The following is a 23,949-nucleotide window of genomic DNA, read 5'->3' on the forward strand; positions in this document are numbered from 1 at the left end:
CAATATCATATATGTACGAGCGGATTTAAGATAGCTATTATACATTTGTTACTGTTCATTATGAATCAATTTGCAATCTCCGACTATCTTTTTAGTGACCCACTTCAGATTCTGGTTTCGCTTCCAACACTCATCCAGAACTAAACAGCTTTTAGCCCAGCTTCGCGTCTCATATACATATCGAGAAACTGAAAGCCAACTCACCATACATCGCTTGACGTAATCATCTGGAATATCTTCCACTACCGTATTTGTCGTAGTGGTCGAATTGCCTTCTGTAGGTACGATCCTTTGACCTGTGCCATTATAAGAAAGACTAGGCCAATCGGGTGAGGAAGTGTATTTGTATGTTGATGGATCGTATGATCGACTGAAAGAAGTCCAGTACGATACTGCTTCGGTAGATAATGGTTGTTCAGTAGCGTTAAATCCTCGGAATGTAGCTATAACCATCAATGTTATCAGTCATGATCGCAGTCAGTACTGAAATCTGAAGGAGCTCACTCAACGCATTGGCCGATGAGACACCCGAGCTATGATACCATCCCGTGTTAAGACTGGTCTCTGCGATTCAAGTATGTATAGGAATTACTTACTTGGTACCATCAAATAAGAAATATAATTCACTAGTGTGCATCACCCCTTTATACGGAGTAGCTGCTAGTTGTACTGGATCAGGAGTATTCCACCTGAACAAATAAGCAGGTTGACCATATTTTGAAGCTTGTAAAGCTAAATACCAATCTAAGCATGTGAATTGTGTATCACCAACTAATGTTTGAGCTAAATCGTAAAATGATGAATATGATGATTCGGGATAATACGTTAAAGCTTTTTGGAAAGTCCCATTTGACTAAATTTAGAAGGATATAATCAGCATCCTTACTGAATTAGAAGTAACATTGACGGATATATTTCGGATACTGTATAGAGTGTGAAGTGTGTAGTGTGAAGTGGGTGATTGGACTTACGAGATTCGTATATCTCGCAGAGGTTAATGCAGTAAACAGACTTGAGGTATTGGTGACGGTAGTTGGAGAACCGGTGAATGTCGTTCCATCATTCGTCATATGTCCTGCAACGATTGGCATCCTATTTGTTTCACTCCATCAGCATATAGTCTTGGAGATGAAGAATTGAAACTCACTTTGAGAATCTACCATTTTTCACTAATTGACTTGGAAAATCAACGATATTATAACCGTCTACTATCGGTAAGTATTTACATAGAGGTTGAGGTCGATGATCTAATTTTTTTTTTTCAAAAAAGGTGATCCGACATAAACATGATTGCCTGTTGAAAAAGTAATACAGACACTTACTAACAGCAGCGATCAAAGTCCTGATTGATGTACTTCTCAAACAGCTCATAACGTTATCGGAAGTATCACATCCAACGAAATGAGTGACGTTTCCAAAACATTGCTAGAATATTCACGTGGAATTCAGCAAGACAAGACTTCTGATCACTCAGAACAAAAATAGGACGTACCTCGTATACTTGCGGTTTTGGGAAAGGGTCGTTACCTATACTTTGAAGTATAGCAGCATTGAATGATTGTTTAGCAGTACCATTTTGCCAGATTAAGTGATTGATCACTGAACCTCCTCCTGATGATTCACCCTATATCACAACTTACACTCAGTTGAAACGACAACGAGGAAACTCCGAGCTGCCTAAATGACATTGGGAGGGAGAAAGCTCACGGAAATTGTAATATGATTTGGATCTCCACCGAAACTGGATATATGTCTTTTAACCCAATCAAAAGCTGCTCTTTGATCGAGAAGACCAGCATTCGCTGTACCGTCTTTAAGTAGTTCTGCAGAAGCCAAGAAACCGAGAAGCCCGAGCTATCGAATCACAATTGACAGCCTTCAGCCATCTTGTGCAACGTATTCACTGATCGAAATAGCACTGACTCGATATTGGATATTGACAGCAATTATTCGACCTTCTATGAGCCCAAGCCCGTTCGTATTTTCATCGATCGTCAGTCACCATTACAGGAGTATAGACGGTGAGAGAAGATACTAACGAGTGTTGTTCACCCATGTTTGCATAGGAAATCCTTGAGCAGACTTGAAGTTTCCTTTTGTCAGCTGACACTATACAGAGTAAAAGCTAGAGTGTACTCACGTTGTAATAGTTTCCACCTCCCTGTTGACGATTTATATCAACCAAAGTAGTAGTTATACAGGAAATGAGACAAAATGCGCTTCGTTAACTCACATGAATGTAAATTACAACAGGTAGATTATCACCATCTTTCGCATCAGTAGGTTTCCATATATTCAACGTAACGCAATCTACCAATGACAAAAATCTCTCGTACAATCAGCCTTATATCTACCGGATGCAATAGGTCGAATTGAGATTGAGATTCATGTAGAAAGGATAGTAATAGTAGGACAGCTGACCTTCTTCACCTACACCTACAGTGGCAGGTTGTTGTATACAGATAGGACCGAAATTCCTAGAGTCAACAATCGTTTTTTGATCATCACTTTTAGGTGATTCATCGATCATCTTAGGTTCCCTCCATCTTAAATCACCTAAAGGAGGTTGAACATATGGAATTCCACCAAAGAATGTAATTCCCGGAAGAGTGTCATTTCCGAGATATACCTTATGATGCCGGGATGCAAATCAGCACCTTCTGGAGTTGAAAAGAGCAAGGAGGAAAGTCGACATACAGCATACCCAAGATCCACAACTGGACCTAAAGGACTCGTCCATCCTATTACAGAACGAACAAGCAATAGCACGGTAAAAATGTTTATGATCATCATCATATCAGCTCAAGTTGTGGCGGAGGATAGTGTTTGTAGGCTTATGAAAAGAGAAAGAAGGGGGACAAGGTGATTATCATGAAAGATGCAGGTACAGTTATAGAATGTGGGCAGGCTTCAGAAGAGGAGTGATCAAATGCTTAATGGACCACCTCCACATCTTACGGCCCGACATTCCACTTTGGACCCACTTCTCCAGACTAAAAATAACATTTGATGACAGCTAATTGACTGACGTAAACCTTGAAGCGGGGAGCATTTCTGGAGTTCTGTCACTTCTTGGCAGAGCCCCACTCTCCAATCAATCCCAGTACATCTCAATCTGACCCTCGAAAGCTGATTGATATACGAAGATATAATAATATAACGATACGAATATGTTGAGACTGCCTCGTGACTCAGATGGGACGGGCCGATCACTTACCGGAGCTAGCGAATGAAAATTCGATAGTTACGTAATATAGAGATTCACTTGGAGACCCCACCATTTTCCTTTGTTCCGAGAATTTCAAAAGTCATCCCCCAGTAATTGAACTGCGAAAGACGGTTCAGCTTTGTATTGTATCTGATGATATCGAGTTGTTCTCTCGTCAACACTGGAGCTCAGAAGAGAAATCCTGAGCGGGGACGGTCAGAATGATGGAAGAACACGCCGTTAAAGCTACGGCGGGGGCTACGGACCCTGTGGACCTCTTGGCTCAAGCAGTAGATGATACAAATATCGATGATAATTCTGACTTCGACAGTCCAGAAGAGGATGGACCAGCAAATGGCGTAGGAGAGGGGAACAGAACGAAGAAGAAAAAGAAAAAGAAGAAGCCAAAGAATAAAGTGAGCACTCGCAGGTTTCATAACCATTCTTGAGGCGATGTAGCTCACGGTCTTGTTTAGAAACCCGTTATTATACCTAAACCTAATGAAGGTAAAATACCTGACGAGATACCGCCTCCGTCGGCTGAATCACCAGAAGAGACATCCAAATGGGAGAAAGTATTGATCAAAGGAGCGAAAACGTATACTGTACCTGCTCATGGGTTATTGACAGATAGAGTGAGCTTGAGTTTCTACTTTCCCTCTTCAGAATAGAGAAAACGTTCTGAGCTGATACATGGACGGCAATCTAAAATGAAATAGATACGACCCATATTGGACATTTTTCGTATACCATCATGTAAACAAGTTGAGCTACATACACCTAGATTATTATTGAGACAGGTTGAAATCAATGATTTGACCGGGATTAGAAGGATTAAGATGGAACCATCTGTTCAGAAAACACAATTGTAAGCCAATACCTCCCTCTGCCTGTGATTGCAGAATGATTAGGATCTTTTAGCTGATTCTGTAAGGGAAATATCTCTTCTTTCACTGTAGATATGGTTCACCTGGACTATCAGATATCAAAGAATCGTTCTTGAATAGATATATCAGATCGAGGTAAGTATTTCTGGGCTTTAGGTATTTGGGAAGACCTAGCTCAAGATCTGATGATTTGATGACTGCTTACTAGTATACCGAGAGTACCGAATATATACATGTCGTCGCAAAAAGGTCGTGATGATTACATATTCGCCATAACAGCATTGAATCCTAACAGTTTAACGATTCAAGATCCTGGACAAATCAAAATAGCAAATCGTATATCGAAAGCTGAAGGTTATTTAGGTATGTCCACGTTTGCCATAGACCCATTAATGATATCTTTCAGGTCAGCTGGGCTGATATATTTTGATTTTTATAATAGGAAATATAGCATTATCACTTAGTTACCCTTCTTCTTCACCTTCATTCTTACCCCAAAAAGGCAAGGTATATACTCAACCGAAATTCGACGAATTGCACAAAGCTAAAGTCGAAGGTAAACTGTTCTACGAGATACATCCTCAATTATGGGGTCAGGGTATAATGTCTGAAGCGTTTGAAGAAGTTTTGAGATTTGGTATGGAAGAAGTAGGATGTTATTCCATTGCTGTAAGTCTATTACGACCATCTCCAAGATTGACATCGAGACGATGTTCATCAGTCGAGATTAATTGGAGTGGATGGAATACTGACATCGGAGATGAGATAGTCCGATCCAACTGTCGGAAACGAAGCTTCTATCCATCTTTGCTTAAAGAACGGCATGAAGTATTCTCATTTGACCACTGAAAACGCATATAACAAACCTCAATTGTTCCACCTGATCACGAACGAAGAATGGTGGGCTCGCAATAGACCAAATAAGAAGATTGAAGATAGATGGGGTGGAAAAGATGTTTGTAGATGGTAAGCAATCAATCTTTACTCTAAAGGATTTGTTCCCATGTTATGACGTTATATCACTGTCTCCTCTTCAGATAGCATTGACTGACCATGCTTTTGTTTTCAATCAAATAGGTGTTTGAACTTCCGTCTCGCACCACCAACGATAAGTTGTACAGGTTGCATTTGGGCTAAATACTGTTCCAGGGAATGTCAGTTGGCAGATTGGAGTAAAGAAGGAGGACATCAAGTGGAATGTAAATAATGGATGATAACGAATTGTAATGGACAATGAGAGTGCCATCTGGCAAATGTATATGACTATATCGACTTTCTGAGTGCAGATTTAGTTTATCATTCTGAACAAGAATGCAAGAGTATCCGTTCAGCTTGCGAGGCCAAGTGCGTTCGATCTTGAGCGTGGATCATTTAATTTCACGAGCTCTGCAAATTATTCATCGTTAGGGCACTGTCTTCGTCATCTAATCTATAAGCATATCCTGGAATTAATCTAGTTCAGCGAAGCTACCAAATCGCGCTATCAAAATAATGTCAATCAGCATCGTCATTGTCGGTTGGGTAGAAGAGAGGTTTGTTTACTCACCAATATCGGAGCTACTTGTTTTCTTGTACTTTTCACATTACCTTGTTTCCAAAAAACGACTTGATCATTATGATTTTCCCAAGCGCTTATAGCCCCTTTATTATCTTTATCCCATTTAGACAGATCCAACAAATCTGAATTTGTTTCCAAGCCTTTTTTCAATTCTTTCAAGACTTTGTTAGCTTGTTCATGTGATTTAATTACTCCACCTGAACGACGAACGATCAAAGCTAATTCTCTTCTGCTTTTCCCTTGACCATTTTTGAAACTAGTTAAAATCCCTTCTATATCTAATGTTTTCTCTTCCATGTACTCGTTCGTCTCCTCCAACAAACTTTCGAATCCATTAGGTTCTTTGGATAACCACTTTTTGAATCCTAATGGTACAGTGGATAAACCGATTTTCAATGTCGGATATTCAGATGATGAAGTAGGTAATGAATATTCCTTGTAATCTCTTAATAAAAGTTGAGAGGTCGTTAATGATGATACATCCATCTTCGTATCTTGTAATTTCTCAGTCAAGATAGTTAAATCTTGAGGTATATTGGATCCATCCGTTGAGAACGAAATGATATGACCATCACCATTCTGTTGACTGTCGACAGCACTAGTATTATCGGGATTGGGGGTAGTGGTGGTAGATAAAGTTGAAATTGGATATAAGAAAGAAGCAGCTTGATAATCTGTTTCTGTAGCTTTCCTATCAGGTTTTAAACCTGTTGTATCGATTAATATTGCAGACAGTAACAAAGTTGCTAATTCAGATGGGATTGGTGAACCTTTTTGACCTGCAGGAGAAGAAGACAAAGAAGATTTCCATTCTTTCATAAAATGTTTCGTTACTAATGATGCTGAACTTCCAGTTGGTATTTGAATTTCTCTTATTTCAGCATCTAAATGCGAATGTTCGTCTTCATGATGATCAATTATACTTTCGACTGTACCGTCACGAGTGTGATCACCGAAAGGGGGTAACAGTCTATTATGATCTACTAGACCGAATTTGACTCCTAAAGAAGATAGTTCTGTTGTTGAAATAGGTAATTGTTCAGGATGTAATAGTGACTCTACTGGGAAAGAAGATAGTTCAAACGCTAGTAGATTTTCCGGTCGAAGTTTCATCAAGTTCGCTGGAGTTAAGATCAATGGTACTGAGCGTTGGGCTGTCAATGCTGCTGAAAGATAAGCATAAGATATTGAAGATGCGATCGAGTCAAGGTCTGTATGACAAATTATGAATATTTAGCATATATCACAACAGAGGATATCAGAATTGCGATTTTCAATTTTCAATGTTGAATTGTGTTTGTTTGATGTTGAGAGACTCACCTCCAGCTTCATTACCCATAACTACTGTCCATCCATTCCCATTCCCTTTCTTCAGATCATCCAAAAAAGTTTCTTTTTGACTTGTCAGGAAACCCGCTAATTTACCTTGTTGTTTCCCATTTCCATTTCCCTGTTTGATTCCAGTGGAGATACCATCTCCATTGACTTCGGACATGATCGCTTTCAGCCCTGTACCTTTTGAGCTGATGCTGGTATACGATTTGGCTTGACAGGATAACGATTGATGTGCTTGTGTGGATATTCTGTTCAACGAAAAAGGTAAACAAATCTTCATAGACTCGTCCAACCAAGCTAATAAACTGAATACCAGTATGAACGGTGGTATGAACGATAATGAAAGAAGGAAACACAATAACCTTGAATTCCTGGGTAGACGCATATATCTTTGTGACTGCGATTGAATGAGAATGGATGAAATGGGTCTGTTCAACAAGGTTGATAGAATTAGAAAGGAAAGTATGAAATTTGGACTGACTACCAGTTGAATTGATATCAACAAATGATTTTTACGTCATTCCTGGGACCGTGCGCTAGAATATGTTTCATCTAGACCAGCAAGTCACGTGATCATCGCACAAGCATTGATAATAATGCGGTATAATTACAATAATAAACTATACAACACCGAATTTTTCATGAAAATGGATTGATCGTTAAGAAGGGACAAGACGACCTGTCTTGAACAGTCTGATTCTGACAGGTATGTTCGAAACAATAAAAATAATAGTACAGTTAGTATAAACAACAGAAAATGAAATGATCGTGTAAAACCAAGCTGAATACTAGAAAGAGAGTATCACCAACCACCACCTCCTACGCCCAGCCTTCTATACTCGACCAATTCGCACTTACTTCCCTTCTTGCTGTCATCGTTTTCTGAACTATTCTCGTCTTTCGAATTGGGATTTTGATCGGGTATACGAAGTCTATACCAATCGCCTGAATAAGTGATAGCTATTAATTGTTTTTCGACTTTCATCTTCGAGTCGGCGGGTATTGCAGTCGTCCCGGATACTTGTCTTGTTGAACCTTGACCGTGTAGATGTGAAGAAGAAGATTTCGATTTCGGTTGATCTTGGATAGATGATTTGTTTATGAAATTCGAAGACACGTTTCTGTTTACTGATCCTCTTCTTGTATTATTGTTATTGTGAAAGGATGATGGAGTTGGTGTCCCTCCTCTCAAAGGTGGAGTAGCAGTTCTTGAGGTATTGTCACTTCCAAATGATCTTCTTTCTTCTCTACCTCCCATACCTGTACTCACACCAGTGCCTGAACCTTCGTGTGCTCCCGAGTGCCTTTTACCAACCCTGATCTCATCTCTATTCGTCGTTGAGGTTGATTTGTTTTCCTCTTCGGATATAGGAACTTGTACATCGACCCATCCAACTATGAATCGTTCGCTTTCATCTCCTTCTTCATCTGTTTTCATAGAGGGTACGTTGACTCCTGCTTTACCCAAAGCTGAACTTATCGCGTGTGGGTTTTTACGTGGCAGATGATATTGAGCTATTGACGGTGACGATGAGAAGTATTTGGGTAAAGGTAAGTTTCGTGATAGAAGATGAGCCAGAGACGGCGTGGAAGGTGTTGGTGTTGAGCTATGATATAGTCCGAAGTCAGCTGTATTCATCTTCCCCAAGCGCTTATTTAAACGATGTGATTCAGGTCGGTGGATCTGGCCGTTGCCAATGATCTGCTACCATGTGCAGGAAGTTGACTTACGATCTAGATCCTTCCACTCTAGTATTATCCTCATCTTTCCAAACATGGATGGTACCTTTATCACTCCAAGCGACGACCCTACCTTTCCCATCGTATTCGAATTTCCCACCCCACATTTCCGCTTTATCCACACCTCTCCTTAATTCCCTTTCTAGTCTACCTCTTGATGTATCCCATATCCTTATCAGTGTACCTCGTTCAGATGTCGTCATTATATGAGATCCGTTCGATGTTGTCGAGAGTGTTGATAATGGATGTGTATGAGCTAGGATGATGGGTGATCTGAATGATGTTCCTGTTGTACCTGATGTAGATGAAGGCGTCGCAGAATTGGAAGAAGACGCTTGACGACAAGGCGGTAATGAGATTAATTGAACATGTCCAGCTTGTCTACCTGGTAAAGCGAGAAGTGTCGATCCAGGAGATGTAGATAATGCCATTAGACCTGAAGTTGGATGTTCAGCACGGCAGAGAGATCGAGACTTGAAGAGGTAAACTTACCTAAATCATTTTGACAAGTTTCCCATTCACCCAGCTTGTTTAACCAAAACCCACATTTCACTTCCTCTTCTTGTTTAGGTTCATCTATGATTTTCCTTTTCCCTTTACCTTTCCCTTTCATTTGTTGTTCAGTGAGTGAGATATGGGAAATGTCGTTCTTCCCTATACCATATTCGAAAGCGACTACTTTTCTCGATAAAGCTATGATTACATATCCGTTCCTTGCTGATACACCTCGTATTCGTTCACTGAAATTGTAGCAGCACATAATATCAATGTCATGTGTTATAAAATCGAGCGATTGGGTTAGAAATATGATATTGAGTTGAGAGGCGTGACCTGACATACCTAAATTCAACTTCTGCAATTGCTATTCCTAATTTATCATGAAATATAATAGCCTTGTTAGGTGAATATAAAGGTGAATTACCGCCTCCTTGTAGGATTAATAGAGGTGATTGCGGTAATAGTAGCGCTGTAGACAATGTTCCTGGTAGTACTATTAGGCGTATAATGATATCAGATATTAGGATTTAACCTGACAATTCAAAGCTTGAAGCAGCCGAACAGATGAGCAAATCCTCATCTGACGTATATCACGAGTGTGATGCTTATTAAGAGTGTGATCAGAAAGGAAGGGAGATTGAAAGAGAACAGAAGAACAGGAGGACTGAGAACTCACCTCTCCGACGAAGTAAAGCCAATGGCCACGATTTCCAAACCTCATATCCTTCCTCTCCTGCTACAGAGAAGAATCTGCCATCTTCCGAGAACGATATTGAATGGATAGGCGGTGGTTTTAATGTTGAAACTGAATATCTACCTAACTGCATGATTGTTTGTGTTTCGTTTATATCTATATAGATAGATATCCAAGCCAAAGATCGATTATCTAGCGTGACATATCGATGAGAATCTACTTTTTCCTTTGGACGATTCGTTTAGACGTTTCTACGTGAAATTGTGCGTTCCCTTTTATCCTGATTGTGGTCAATCCAACTTGTACTCGTCTTGCTGCCATGCGTTATGAAAGTCGAGATTGAAAGGTGCTGCAGTATTTGACAAATTGGGTGGCAAGTTGATAACAAGATCATTCATTCGCTTTGTTCTAACCGGATTAAGGACTATTACGTAATTAAGCAGAAGAAAGTGGGAAATGTTCTTTTAAATTGTTTTTCACTTACTATCGACGACCTCTCGCTCGTCAAACCTCACTTTGCAAACTTGATTCCTTCTTTCTCTGATCCATTTTTCTTCTTACTATCCGACCCAAAAACAAAAGAAAGGACCAATTCACTTGCCTACACTACCCATAGAAATACTTTTACTACCTGACAAATCTGGAAGTACCAATCATCAATCGCAACTTCCCCCAACAATCCTCCTCGCTCTAAAACCATAATGTCAGACGACGAACGAATGGACACAGGTGGGGATTTTGAAGGAGGCGATTACGAGAATGATTATCTTGATCCTGATACATTGAAGTAAGCATGAGTCGTCTCTTTTCCAGATGTACAGGTGGTTATATATACATTTGTGTGTTCTCGATATTGACTGGAACGAACCGTGATGGCTAGCTACGAAAATGAGGACGGTGAAAATGAAGAAGAAGGTGCAAACAATGAGATTGATGAAACGATGATAGTCGTGAGTCTTTACACTATCTTACCGTCTGCACACTCGCAGTTCTCTCTCACTGATTGATCTGATTATTCGTATCGTAGGAATCAAACGCTCCTCAAGAAGGTGAAAGACAACGTACGGGAAAAGCAGCCAAACCCAACGAAGTCAGAGTGACTACCCCTTATATGACCAAGTATGAAAGAGCAAGAGTGTTAGGTACGAGGGCTTTACAGATCAGGTGAGTGAATAATGAGGTTTCGACTTGAGCGGTAGATGTTGGTCTGGACGGAGATGAGATTTGGTCGATGAAGCAAGAATCTATTCGGATGGAGTGAAATCTTGTATGTCGCAAAAAAAAAGACGAGTAACCACAAAGGTTCAAGGCTTAGTCCCATTTACTCATTTCTTTTTCCACATCTCACGCCGTTTTCTTAGAATGATCATCATCCTATATCTTAGTATTTTTACTGATGACATGTGCTTAAATCTCAGTATGAACGCTCCTGTCCTCGTGCCGGTAGAAGGCGAAACGGATCCATTAGAAATAGCTTTAAAAGAATTAGCAGCTAAGAAAGTACCTTTGGTAATACGGAGATATCTTCCTGGTGAGTCTCCAAACCTATCTTTAAAAAATGACGAAATAGAGATTGTATCAGATTGAGTATTGTATTTCTTCTCACATTCTCGTTCAAGACGCAATACTGAATAACACCTTATCGCCTTGATTATCTACGATGTCATCTGAATGAGAAAAGTGGAAAAGTATAGCTGACTTGAATTGGATGGAATAGATAACTCGTTCGAAGATTGGAAAGTCGAAGAACTGATTATACAGGAATAAACGTTCACTTCAAAAAGTGCCGAGTGTTGAATATTCTTACTTTATTGGGTTACTTGTAGTGATACGAATGCATCGACCAGGTATCACACCTCAACCACGAAGTGACGGACGTTTGAAAGATGTTAAAATGATCTGATTAGGGAAATCAATGTGCAGTAAATTATTCGATTAATGGCATCGATCGTCACCTTTGAAAACCAGAAGAAGCATGCATCCCTTCCGTATAAATATGTACAAACAAGATATCTCTAGCAAAGAAATGCGCGACTAGTTTGAGTATGTGAACACCAAACGGAGGGAGAAGAATTACCAGAACCTTTCCCTCTTAGTTGTAAGCCTGTATGTAATGTCTAAGCAAGAACGGCAAGAGACCAATCCTTGAACCAGATATTTTGGTCCACAGGTGATGCCCAATCGGCCTCATGACCTCCCTAAGAATGATAGAAATACATCAGCGAGTGAAAGACCATATCTTGAGGAAAATCAGTCAACTCACAAAGAATGTCTGAGCCATTATACCGTAGATCTTGGTTCCTTGACTAGTAGCGAAAGTGACGTCTTTAAGTGAAATGACACTTTGACCATCGACGAATAATTCTTGTTCACCATTGGCTGATCCAACATCATTGAGTTTGACTCGCATCGCCACTGTTGTCCACTTTCCTGTTGACCAAGTGTATGCTCCTCTTTGGACTTGATGGAAGCGAAGTACAAGTCAGTGTCTGAAGAGGATGACAGAGAGAAAGATATATAGACAAAAGGAAAGTCTCACTCACTTGATTCACCATAACCAGTATCTGTGGTGGTATAGGGTACAGGAAGATAATCGTAAATTTCACCAGCACCATCTGTTCTCCACATCAATCTAGCGGAGAAACAAGAATCTCTACCATCTTGTCTTCCACCTGAACAAGATTTCGCTTGAGATAAAGAAGTACCACCGTATAAACCAGGCATTTTACCTCCTTTGACAAATTCGAATCCGTCCTTCATATAAACTGAATAAGAGAATGAAACTTCTTTGGCATTGTCAACTTGAACACCATTATGTGCTCCTTCTGTATAAAATGAAAATCCAGCTGAAGTCAATCCAACTGTACCCGCTGGATAAGAAGCTACTAAAGCGTTTGTCCCATCGGGTGCGGAACCTGAAGAAGGTAATTTTCCTGCTGTTAACGGTTTCAATGCTCCGGTGACTATATCAACGGTGTTTCACAAAACTCAGCTACGCGTATAAAGTATGGAAATTGAAAATCTCACATGACAATCCACCTTCGGATGTTGTCCAACTCGCACTACCTTGACCCCAAGGGAACAAGCTACTACCAGAAGAACCTGATCCTGATCCTGAAGCAGCAGAAGTAGACTCGACCTGTGCAGATGTCGTCGATGATGCTGCAGGAGTGACTGATGAGCTTTCCCAATCGTTGGCTGAGGTAGAAGATGACATGGTAGAGTAGGCGGTCTCGCTGTCTTCTGAATCAGAGGACGGTGAAGAAGACGAAGAAGAAGTTGGTTTTGCGTTATTGGCAACTGCTGGTATAGTTGCTGTAGAAGTGGACGCGGAGTCTGCCGTTGCCGAATCGGTTGAAGTCACACGACAAGTTGTACCTCTCTTTTTTGATTTTGACACTTTTCTTCTGACTAATTTTTGATTTATTCCACCTTGATGGTTACTAGGTGATCTACGTCCAACATGTCCATGTCCGTGAGTGTTCAACAAAGCGTTGTATTTCCCATGACCGTGACTATCCGTTTCGGGAGACGCAGCCCTTTTAGCTGCTGCTTGATACAGTTCTCTGGTCTCTTTACTTGCCGACGCCGTTGCAAGTGGTAAGGAAAGTAACGGAAGTAGGTATAACAAGGTGGTAGCGTACATGATGGAAGATTTGGCAAGATTTGGCAAGATTTGGCAAAATGGGGTACTGAGAAAGTAACGCGCTGCGCTTTGTATGTTATTCTTTTCGTTTCTGTTTCTGTTTTTCTTATATGGCAGATTGATATATCACCAGGATATATATATGATTATATGAGTGATTTCACGATGAGATATGGTCTGTGCTCACAGAGCTGTGTAGTTGAATGAGAATGAAGGGAGGATGGAGGATGCAGAATGAAGGATGGAGACAAGTAAAGGTTGAATGACAGTTGGATGATGATGGTGATGATGGATCGATGCATATATCATTAGTTCATATTGCCATCCCATGGACATCTTTCATCTTTTCACAAAGAGCAACAAACGCCATTTTCACGCTCAAAGGTTGATATAAAAGAATCACAAAAAGAACTGGGGGAAAAGCTCAAACGCGTCCCCTTACCCCTGAAAGACGATCAGTGCGTTGCTTAAAAACAAAGAGTGCTTTTCAGGGTAAACACATTCCCCCTCTGGGATCGTGCCTTGTGTGTGTGTGTGGAATTGCAGGGGATGGCTGAACCACGGTTAAGAGATTAAACTTCTCAAAAGATGAATCGAGCTAAAATGGTAATTGAAATCTGGTATCACTCGAGGACATAACCTTGAATAATGCCACATCATACCATGGTCTCGCCTAAGCACCACGCGAGAGCCACGATTGTGTCCGGAGCCTTCCGAATGTATTTTACGATAAACTCTCATCTTTTTATTTTCGGTCAGATGTCAGTCCAACTTTTTGAGTGCAGATGCAATCAAAGTGAAGTGAAGTGTCTTGCAAGCGACATCTCCTCGTTGTCTTATATCAGAGATAGTTCTACATTCGGCTCACTCGCTTCCTTCATCATGGGCAAGAACAATAAACGAAAGCGAACCGCAGCCATCCCTGCTCAACCTGCAAAACTACCTACACCACCTAGTGATTCACCTTCTTCAACCACTTTGATCGAATCAGAGGACTTGGAATGTACGATCAACGTTCTTGAGACGTTATGTGAATTCCCAGATGAACTGAGTGAGAAAGAGATGAAAGTGCTGAAGAGAAAAGTACATGAGCTGTATAGAGTCATGGCTGATGGATCTGGATTGGGTGAGTGAGAACATTCCTTGTCAACAGAGATATATATAATAGAGGAAATCTATAATATCAAAATAAATCGATTTATAGATGTTCGTATCACACAGTATAGAACCTAATGAGCTAATGTCAAATCCATCTTGACCAATTAGGTAACTCTTTGACTTCGAAAATATCAACAGCATTATCAGATTATCGATTTACCGATGCCTTGATATACTTGTTCGAAATGTATACTCGAAAATTACATCCTAAACTAGGCGCATTGCAAAGATGGGTAAGGGAATGTGATGCTACTTCAGGTGCGGATGGTAGTCCAGGGGATCTAGAAGCTTTGAAATGTTTGGATATGATATTGAGAATAGCAAATATGTCACATACTTCTGATGTATCAGATGAACGAAAAGTTCTGGGGACAAAAGGAAGTCTCAATGACAAGAAGATTGGAGGTGGAGGTGGGGGGATGGATGATAATGATGTTGTCAGAAGAAAACAGGTTTGGAAAGCTAGAGAAAATACTCAAGGTGAGATTCGAATTTGGGAAAAAATCAAGAATGGAACGTTATTCGGTGAGCATCTCTCTTCTACCCTTTTCCTTGCAAGTCTTTCCCTCGAAAAAGAAACCTCAGGCTGAATTTCTCCTGACCTTCGCCATATTATAGATACACCACCTACATTACCATTCCCGAATTTCCTACCTGTCCACCACGTTCGCGCTGCAGAGAGGAAACCTCCTAATCTATACGATTCAACAGTATACGGTTCATCTCCAGGAGCTATCAGTCTTTTGGAAACCTCGCAAAGAACGAAACCGAGTAAAGTGGACGTACCTGGAGTTCCGGGTGCTTTTGTAGTTTTAGACGTTTTCACCCCTGAAGAATGTTTACAAATCGTTAAAGCTGCAGAAGCGATCGGGTGGGAAAAAGATGAAGCTGCTGGAGGATCCGCAATCAACAAGACATCTGTAAGTATACATGACAACCATCATCGTCGTTCGTCTGCTCGGAAACGTACAAACGAGATATTGATAAAAGAACGGGATCTCAAGAATGGGATCTCAAGGTTTGTGGCATAAAGCTGATCACTTCTTCACTTCACACAGATATTAGCGAAAAACTTTGTTTGGCTATCTGATTCTTCATTCCTCGATCATTTTTATTCATCTATACTTCCCTTCGTACCTGCGACTGCACCTTTAAGCGTGGATGGCAATGGAGGCGGAAAAGTCAGAGGCATAAATGCTAGATTTAGGGTATATCAATATACGGAGAATCAACTGTACAGGGTGAGTCACTAAATGCTACAATCAATCATATATAATAATCGTTTTGCTGATGCCATTCTCATCGAATGTCATAGCCCCATATAGATGGTGCTTGGCCAGCAGCTGGATTAGACCCCACCACAGGAGAATACCTGCACGAGTGAGTTGGGAAGAACAATCCATCTGGATATCCTTTATACCTTTCACACTTATACGTGAACAAATGTTGATTTTGAAATTTACATATTTACAGTTCATCGCCACCGGAAGACCCATTATGGTCCAGATACACTTTACTGGTATACCTCAATGGAGAAGGTGATATACCAAAAGATACTGGATGTACTACGTTCTTTTTGCCTTCTGATAGGATCGGATTGATGGAAGCCACAAGTGTAAGACCTATTCAAGGTGCTGTATTATGCTTCCGTGAGTTTGATGTTCTCATCCTATGGGGGTCAAGGTATGACTGGCATGATATGGTTCTCTCGATGAGAGCAATGGAGAAATACTAAACATAATCGTTTTGATACAGCCCACGGAGATACAACAGGTTCATTGCTTCATGAAGGCTCGGCAGTAGGTTCAGGAGGGGTCAAATATGTCATTCGAACGGATCTGCTATATGAGGCTAAAGGTTTCGGTCAATTCAAACCTCCTGCAAGCGTCGGTGTCAAACAAGGAGGCAAAGAGGAAGAAGGTATTGGGGGTTAGTGATACTCCGCTCCGACGATAGACTACCGATTCGCTTTGACAGTGACAGCATAGACCCAGGATGAGGTCAGGGCTGGGGGATGTATTCCAGTACATTGACAAAAGGTCACATCTTCATAAACCATGAAAAGCCTCATCAAAACACGCATAATCATCCACATCCATTTGTACATGCTATCAAAATTACCATATGCTTTTGTTTTGTTGTAGTCATAAACTATCAATGTATTTATGTATGTATACTCCTATTTCCGACAACGTGCTGTGATAGATATCCAATGGCAATCAAATGTATATCATATTCCCGGCGATTCCGAGAACGCACACAATAACTATAAATGCATACACAATAATGATCAGAAGCAGAAACAAAACCAAGCTAAATGCCTATATATCCTCTTCATCACCTCCAGCTTCAATGAGAGCTTGATAATCTTCGTAAGAACCAAAAGTTGGTAATTCTTTCCTCTTCTTTCTCTTTTCTTTCCTTTCATCATTTCGTTTCCTTTTTCCAACTTCCACTTTATCCTCCTCTTCTTCCTCTTCTTGATCTTGATCTTCATTATCTGAATCATCGATTTCGAGGCGGATATTTGGCATCTCAGAATCAGATAGGAGATCATCATCTTCATCGTCAAAGTCAGGGAAAGAAGATTCTGATGATACTGGCGAACTTGCTCTTTTCTTCTTGTCTTTACTCTTTATTTTCGATGGAACTTCAATCTCAGGTTCAGATTCAGATTCAGCTCCAGCCTCTGAACCAGACTCTTCTTCATCTTCTTTGCCTTCCGAGATGGACGCATCATCGTCATCACCTTCCACAGATGAATCTTCACTTATGTCATCACTGTCATCATCCACATCGGATAATCCCATGTCTTCATCTGCTTTAGGCATGGAAGCTTTCATTGCCTATTGTATGACTATGTCAGCTTGATCGACGTTTTAGATGGTCACGGAACTGAACTTACCTTCCAGATCTCATCTTCTTCAGGATCACTTCCTTCTTCCTCTTCTTCGTCCTCCACTGCATCTTCATCATCAACGTCAACATCTTCATCATCATCAGAACCATTTTCACTAATTTCAGGTAATTCCTCCTCGTCTTCTTCATCGTCTTCATCATCCGATGCAGTCTTCTTTCCTTTCTTACTGTTGATATTCTCTGATCTCTTCAATTTGTCCGAGAAATATTTATGGAAGAACAACATTTCCACAGGTACATCATCCACTTTCTTTCTCCAGAATTGTTCTGAATTGACCATCTGTCCATCTGACCTCGCGCCTTTATTCTGTGTGATCATACCCGATTTGTCATATGCCGCTGCGGGCTGCATGATTGATGCTCCTTTAGGTTGTAATGTCTTCTTTGGATTTCGATAGACAAATCTATCCAAGAATGACACTAGAGAATTTAATGATATATCTGATGATCCTGTTAGATCTTGCGACAATAGCAGTTGATTGGCTTGAAGTGATACCGATGGATGAAAGTGATTTAAGAAAGGTATCTAGAACGATGTTCAGAGAGTCAGCTTCGATACCCTCCTAATTCCGATGCAAAAAAGGTGCGGGTCATGTGCTGATTGAACTTACCAGATCCCAAAGACAACTTGAATCAGCATTGACATATAACGGATCTCGCTTTTTCCCATCATATTCCTTTCCAGTAGCAGCTCTGACTTTCTCTTCGGTGGTCTGAGTTTTATCGGCATCCATAAAATGCTCGACTTCATCATCCTCAGGTTCGATGAGCATTTTCTTCAATCCGGGGGTCGATGAGAACAACTATAACCGTTGCGGGACAATTAGCTTTAGCCTCTTTACCAAAGACAAAAACTTTTTTCAACATTTGAAAAAAGCTCAACTCACCTCTCCTAACAGATATAAAGCACCACAGATGAAAGGAGGTTGATGCATCCCTAACATTTGTAATAACCTCTTGACAAAAGCCATCACTCGATTTATCCTATCATCATTCTTCATTGATTTGAAAAGCAAGTTGAGGTACATTGCCTGTTTTGAAGAGGTGATTAATCTCCCATCAAATAATGAATCGTATAGGGTTCTGTAGAAACGATCGGATACGACTTGTTTTGATTCTGAATCTGTTCTTGAGACTTGATAAATTAAATTTAAAGCTTGAATTGAGGTGTTGAAAGTCCCTTTATGAGTTATAGTGAACAAGGTGTCCATATAAGTTATGAAGTTTGTTTCATCAAGTTTAGCAAAAGGTAAAGCACGATTTATACCTGTCAAAACAGCTGCAACGAATTTAGCCTCTGAATTTTCGATTAATTCTTCTTCTTGTTCAATTGCTGATTTTCTTCCATTCTTAGGTTTGGATCCTTTCCTTCTTCCACGCCATTTATCGACTTTTCCTGCAATCTTTTGAATTTGTTCTTCCGGAATCTCTGCTTCTTCTTCTTCTTCTCCATTTTCACCTTGACGACCCGCAATAGGTTTATCTTTCTTTCCATCACCTAAGATTTCGCGGAATACTTCGAAATATAAATCAACGAGTTTCCCAGCTACTTCTTGATCGTTTCTAGTCAACGTCATTTGGTTCAAAGTGATCAAACCATAATATCTTGCATGATTGGCGGTATCAGATTTCTTTTCTTCAGGTTTCTTCCCTTTTGTATCATCGTCAAATTTGATATGAGATCCTGACGAAGCCGCTGCCGCAGCTTGACCTACTGGTTTGAGGACTAATGCAGAGACTTCACGAGCCACAACGGATTTCATATTTGGGTGAGCTTGCAAGAGCTGGAGAATGTGATGAGAAGCTTTGGAAGCAACTGGCTTGTCGGTATCTCCCTATATGATTGAATACATAAGCTCCACATACTATATGCAATACTTTTGACTGTCGTCTGATGACTACTTACAAGTTTGTTGACGCCTAATCTCAACAAATTTTGTTCTTGCTCAGCGTTTCCTGCAAGCAACTGATACACGATGTGCAGGGCTTGAGTCCTAACGAATGGGAGTGTATCATGCGATAGAACCTATCTCGATCGGTCAGCTCGCGTTGTTTAAACCGGGAATTGGCTCGAGATGACAGCTCACCTCAAGTACTTGCAGTAAGTTGAAGAACCATCTCTTTAGATAATCCTCAAAGGCGTACATCAATAAATGTCTATCGGTGATTTGTGGATGAGCAAGAAGAGGTTGATCTGCGAAGTATCTGTGTATCACCACGACATTGTAGATTGATCAGCAAGCTTCTCGGAGTCGTGCAGTTACCTTTTCACAGAAGGAGACAAGAGATATTCGAGGAGTTCGAGGGAATTTACCTTAATTTTCCGTTTTGTTTTCCACCACCATTTACCCACCAATCTGCAATCGCTTTCATTACAGCAACTCTTTGATCTTTATTACTACCTGAACCACCACCTATACCATCTTCTTTCCAACCTGCCATAAATCTCAATTTATTTAATTCTTTCATTGCGTGTACAGGTGATTCCCTTACTAACAATATCAGAGCAGAAAGCCTATCTTGATGTGTACCTGAAGTCAATATCTGTGAGATGAACGCTGCATCTGCAGAAGAAGAAGCTCGATTCAATGGGGGTAAATTATCTAACAAGTTGAAAGCTCTTTGACGTATTTCATTGAAAGCATGTCCTTGTATAGGTTTTAAGGGAGCTTCAAGTGGTGGGAGATCAGGTAGGAGTGTGGTCCATGATGATGTAGCTGGAACATTGGTTGCACTAGTTGAATCGATATCGAATGTTTTGGTCGATGTAGCTTTAGGAACTTCTACGACAGTTTTCTTCGTTGGTTTTGAGGGCTCTATTGTGGACTGTTCTTCCTTACTTTCATCTTCCTCTTCTTCCTCTTCTTCCTCTTCTTCCTCTTCTTCCTCTTCTTCCTCTTCTTCCTCTTCTTCTTCCTCTTCTTCTTCCTCTTCCTCGTCCTCTTCCTCATCCTCTTCCTCTTCGTCCTCAGCTACACTTCCTTCCTCCTCCTCTTCATCTTCGCTGACTACATCAGCTCCTCCGACAGATTTGAAATCCAATTCTTTCATGAAATCCCCTAATTCCCTTTTGAGTGATTTCTACATTGTCATTGAACTTATCAGATTCTTCTCTCCGCACATCTCGATATGAAAAGAGTCTGGACATACCTCGTCAGTTCCCTTTTTCTCCGCTTTAGGAGACTTTGCAGATATAGCATTAGGTTCATCATCACCACTCTCATCAATCCCATCTATCAGATCCAAATCACTGTCATCCCCACCTAGATCTTTCACAGCTTGCTTGAGCTCATCGCTGATCTTCAGATGTTTCTTGATTAGGGGTGTCGTTGTTGATGGTCCAGCAGTTGCATTTGATCCTGTTGCGGCTGATGCAGTTTTGTTTAATAATTTAGTCGATTTTGACCCTCTTCCTTTTTTGGCCATCTTGCGTTTACCTTATCTCTCCCTCTTAAATGATTTCTGTTCCAGGGATATCTCTTTGTTCTAGAAATAAAAGATTGGTAGGATCCTATGTATCTAGCTGAAACGAGTATCAGCATTCCATCTTTCAGAAATCTTTGCGAGATTAGATTTCAGGAAGGCATTAGGATAAATAACGATAAATGAATCACATCAAATAATAAACATGGTTGAGAGTAAGCGGCGCTACCCGCTTCTCAATCCCACCATCACTCTCAATGAATGAAGCATTGACCATAAGATATCTCATATATGGATGTTATCGATCTGTAGTTTCATCCCACACAATCATAGCAAAAGACATACCTCAAGATGCCAATAAACATACGTCCAGTGGTATCAGCAGGTCTAGGTGAGCTAAGCATTTTTCTTGGATGAAAAGTCCGACTGAGCTGACATTGAATTAAAGCTGGATGTTGTACAATCTTCTCCGTATTTGGAATAGTGATTCTCTTAGGTATGATACCTTCTTTTTATTCATACCCCTCATGTCAAATGTTCAGCTGTTGAATACCTGGATTCGAGTTCATAGCTGATTGAAGGAAATCATGTATAGCTTTAGGATCGTTGTACGGTAAACATGTCGAGGTCTTAACAGGTTCAACAAAAGATCCAAAAGATCCAGATCACGTATCTAAATTATGTTATGCTGCCGCATTGATCTATGGTGCTTTCGTCATATTCTGTGGATTACAAGTGAGTTTATCATAATTTCATTGTGTCTAGAAGATTTTCATCCAGATCAGATGGGAGTCCGGAACTAGCTGGAGTTAATCATTCACTAGTGGTCATACTGATATTTCTGATTGATCCTCATAGATGGCAGTGCATAGAAGATATCCTCGTGGAGTACAACTGTAATATACCATATAAAAGATGATGGGAAGAAAGATAGATATGACATGTATATTTGTAGCTTTCTATATATTCATCATTCCAGATGTGCACCTTATGTCGGTAATACTCTAAAAGCATCATCGGGCTGCCACGTGGGGTTTTGCCACCATTCCACACGTAAATTGAACTCACAGTTTGAGAGGATGTGTTTTCATCCGACAATTACATACTTTGCCAGCTCAGTAGGCCCACTGCAACCAAGATTGATCGACACTCATTCTCTGCTGTTCCATTGCCGCATCTACCAGACTTGAACACACCCTGCTGAATCCCTCCCGCCATGCCAGTGAAACGATCCGGGGGATCTTCTTCTACGGCACCTAAACGAACGCGATTCGCATCTTCTCCCCCTGCTGATTCACCTTCCGGCTCTATATCAAATGACGAAGATGATTTACTCGAAGATGACTTACCGCAAGGTGCAGCAAAAGAGAAACAGCGTGCTAAGAGATCATTGAAAGATACAGAAGGTTATGGAAGTGATTCGTCAAATGATGAAGAAGGTGTTGTACCTTCCCGTAGACCAGGAAATAAGGAGGAAGAAGACGATGATGTAGATATGTTTGCTGATGATGTTGACGAGAAAGAAAAAGAAAAAGCCAGTGCTAAAGAAAAGGGCAAGGGGAAAGACAAAGAATACATGGATTTAAACGAAATTGAAGGTCAAGAATTCGAACGTATCAATACCAAAAACGGTGGAAATGGTGATGAAGAAAACTCTGATTCTGAAGAAGAAGAAATGCGTAAAAATGGCAAAGAAGGACTGGATGGTGATATGGGAACTGATATCACACCTTTTAACATGAAATCGGAAATGACTCAAGGTCGATTCACATCAAACGGTGAAGAATATCAAGAAAATGAAAAAGATCCAAATGAAAAACACGATCAATGGTTAACAAACTTAGATAAAGACGAAATCAAAAAAGCTAGAAGAGCACATAGGGAAAGGGAAAGAATTGAGAAAGAAAAACAAGAAAAAGAAACGGGAAGTAAAGAAAAAGAATTGAGTTTATTAAATGATGCCTTGAGTTTAATGGAAAGAGGTGAAACTATACTGGAAAGTTTACAGAGATTAGGCGTCGAAGTTGAACAACAAAAGAAAAAGGAAGAACAATTGCAAAATACAGGTGGGAAGAAGAAAAGTTGGGCTGAAAGACAAAAAGAACGAAAGAAATTAATGGCTTCTGAACAAGAGCAAATGTGAGTTTCGATCCTTTTTCTAAATCATATCACATTAATGCGCACAGCTATTACGGAAACCTGTACATACAAATGCGGAAGGGGTGTTAAACTGACAGCGAAGTGCTTCATTTCCATTTCCAGCGACCCAATACATACTTCTAACCCATTCACCAATCTATCCAATATAGTCTCTGCTCTCACCACAATAGGTCATCTCGATGTCTATTCATTATCAAAAGAGAGCATACAACGTATGCTATCATCGAATAAATCAGCTTCTAATGGTTCACGTCCAGCTGCCGCGAGTCCAGCTCCGGTCGATACGAGGCAATTTCAATATAGATTCTCCATGGCTTACGTCAGGAATCTGCCGGAAGCTCAAAGACCAGTCGAAAGAGAAGTGTTTGGTGAGCATGGATTGGATTGACTCGTTGTATTTTGCTTTTCTGGGAGGTTTTACTGATGTCCATATTGTGTTTAGGCCCCTTCCCAGTAATTCAGCTTAAGCAATGGCGAAATACAGGATTCTTCGGAGGACCAGCTTGCGAGAACGTTGAATTGAGGCTGGCAGGAAATGACTCTGGGTCATGGGGAAGCTGGGATAATATAGTGGACAAAGCATAGGCTATCATTAACCGTCATTTGCGTGGATTATGAGCAACTGCCGGTCGACAAAGGGAAACACTGGAGAATGTTGCCTTTTCGCGGTGTGGATTGGCCGGGACGGAGATAGAAAGAGAAGAATGTACATGAAGAACTAGG

General features: G+C 40.5%; 10 protein-coding genes across 10 annotated transcripts; 5 read left to right on the top strand and 5 right to left on the bottom strand.

The window, feature by feature from the left end:
* Positions 1 to 104: 104 nt before the first annotated feature.
* Positions 105 to 3,006, bottom strand: IL334_006762 (uncharacterized protein; the record flags this gene model as incomplete). The annotated part of the gene is made up of 16 exons (XM_062938459.1): positions 105 to 140; positions 205 to 443; positions 505 to 533; positions 597 to 853; positions 972 to 1,092; positions 1,148 to 1,247; positions 1,323 to 1,425; positions 1,493 to 1,624; positions 1,708 to 1,854; positions 1,924 to 1,958; positions 2,040 to 2,082; positions 2,141 to 2,161; positions 2,234 to 2,310; positions 2,422 to 2,629; positions 2,698 to 2,741; positions 2,985 to 3,006. The coding sequence occupies 16 exons, from the start codon at positions 3,004 to 3,006 to the stop codon at positions 105 to 107; spliced, it is 1,614 nt and encodes a 537-aa protein (XP_062794510.1).
* A 423-nt stretch (positions 3,007 to 3,429) lies between these two features.
* IL334_006763 (uncharacterized protein) lies at positions 3,430 to 5,302 on the top strand (the record flags this gene model as incomplete). Its single annotated transcript, XM_062938460.1, has 8 exons — positions 3,430 to 3,624; positions 3,685 to 3,843; positions 3,928 to 4,076; positions 4,168 to 4,230; positions 4,304 to 4,458; positions 4,538 to 4,764; positions 4,865 to 5,061; positions 5,173 to 5,302. 8 exons carry the CDS (start codon positions 3,430 to 3,432, stop codon positions 5,300 to 5,302), a joined length of 1,275 nt encoding a protein of 424 aa, XP_062794511.1.
* A 246-nt stretch (positions 5,303 to 5,548) lies between these two features.
* Positions 5,549 to 7,373, bottom strand: IL334_006764 (uncharacterized protein; the record flags this gene model as incomplete). The annotated part of the gene is made up of 3 exons (XM_062938461.1): positions 5,549 to 5,575; positions 5,642 to 6,864; positions 6,974 to 7,373. 3 exons carry the CDS (start codon positions 7,371 to 7,373, stop codon positions 5,549 to 5,551), a joined length of 1,650 nt encoding a protein of 549 aa, XP_062794512.1.
* A 417-nt stretch (positions 7,374 to 7,790) lies between these two features.
* IL334_006765 (uncharacterized protein) lies at positions 7,791 to 10,053 on the bottom strand (the record flags this gene model as incomplete). Its single annotated transcript, XM_062938462.1, has 5 exons — positions 7,791 to 8,595; positions 8,720 to 9,164; positions 9,221 to 9,468; positions 9,569 to 9,719; positions 9,903 to 10,053. 5 exons carry the CDS (start codon positions 10,051 to 10,053, stop codon positions 7,791 to 7,793), a joined length of 1,800 nt encoding a protein of 599 aa, XP_062794513.1.
* Positions 10,054 to 10,621: 568 nt separating this feature from the next.
* Positions 10,622 to 11,687, top strand: IL334_006766 (uncharacterized protein; the record flags this gene model as incomplete). The annotated part of the gene is made up of 5 exons (XM_062938463.1): positions 10,622 to 10,707; positions 10,801 to 10,870; positions 10,948 to 11,084; positions 11,339 to 11,451; positions 11,638 to 11,687. The coding sequence occupies 5 exons, from the start codon at positions 10,622 to 10,624 to the stop codon at positions 11,685 to 11,687; spliced, it is 456 nt and encodes a 151-aa protein (XP_062794514.1).
* Positions 11,688 to 12,037: 350 nt separating this feature from the next.
* IL334_006767 (uncharacterized protein) lies at positions 12,038 to 13,566 on the bottom strand (the record flags this gene model as incomplete). Its single annotated transcript, XM_062938464.1, has 4 exons — positions 12,038 to 12,118; positions 12,184 to 12,380; positions 12,464 to 12,883; positions 12,948 to 13,566. 4 exons carry the CDS (start codon positions 13,564 to 13,566, stop codon positions 12,038 to 12,040), a joined length of 1,317 nt encoding a protein of 438 aa, XP_062794515.1.
* Positions 13,567 to 14,448: 882 nt separating this feature from the next.
* Positions 14,449 to 16,658, top strand: IL334_006768 (uncharacterized protein; the record flags this gene model as incomplete). Its single annotated transcript, XM_062938465.1, has 7 exons — positions 14,449 to 14,692; positions 14,833 to 15,249; positions 15,343 to 15,644; positions 15,783 to 15,965; positions 16,040 to 16,104; positions 16,198 to 16,373; positions 16,480 to 16,658. 7 exons carry the CDS (start codon positions 14,449 to 14,451, stop codon positions 16,656 to 16,658), a joined length of 1,566 nt encoding a protein of 521 aa, XP_062794516.1.
* A 387-nt stretch (positions 16,659 to 17,045) lies between these two features.
* Positions 17,046 to 21,069, bottom strand: IL334_006769 (uncharacterized protein; the record flags this gene model as incomplete). Its single annotated transcript, XM_062938466.1, has 8 exons — positions 17,046 to 17,570; positions 17,630 to 18,169; positions 18,255 to 18,446; positions 18,531 to 19,478; positions 19,550 to 19,669; positions 19,731 to 19,848; positions 19,958 to 20,724; positions 20,794 to 21,069. The coding sequence occupies 8 exons, from the start codon at positions 21,067 to 21,069 to the stop codon at positions 17,046 to 17,048; spliced, it is 3,486 nt and encodes a 1,161-aa protein (XP_062794517.1).
* Positions 21,070 to 21,417: 348 nt separating this feature from the next.
* On the top strand, positions 21,418 to 21,966 carry IL334_006770 (uncharacterized protein; the record flags this gene model as incomplete). The annotated part of the gene is made up of 4 exons (XM_062938467.1): positions 21,418 to 21,457; positions 21,515 to 21,562; positions 21,662 to 21,801; positions 21,925 to 21,966. 4 exons carry the CDS (start codon positions 21,418 to 21,420, stop codon positions 21,964 to 21,966), a joined length of 270 nt encoding a protein of 89 aa, XP_062794518.1.
* A 316-nt stretch (positions 21,967 to 22,282) lies between these two features.
* On the top strand, positions 22,283 to 23,811 carry IL334_006771 (uncharacterized protein; the record flags this gene model as incomplete). Its single annotated transcript, XM_062938468.1, has 3 exons — positions 22,283 to 23,205; positions 23,329 to 23,594; positions 23,669 to 23,811. 3 exons carry the CDS (start codon positions 22,283 to 22,285, stop codon positions 23,809 to 23,811), a joined length of 1,332 nt encoding a protein of 443 aa, XP_062794519.1.
* Positions 23,812 to 23,949: the final 138 nt, after the last annotated feature.

The sequence above is a fragment of the Kwoniella shivajii genome, chromosome 9 (assembly GCF_035658355.1).
Source record: "Kwoniella shivajii chromosome 9, complete sequence".
Classification (NCBI taxonomy): Eukaryota; Fungi; Basidiomycota; class Tremellomycetes; order Tremellales; family Cryptococcaceae; genus Kwoniella; species Kwoniella shivajii.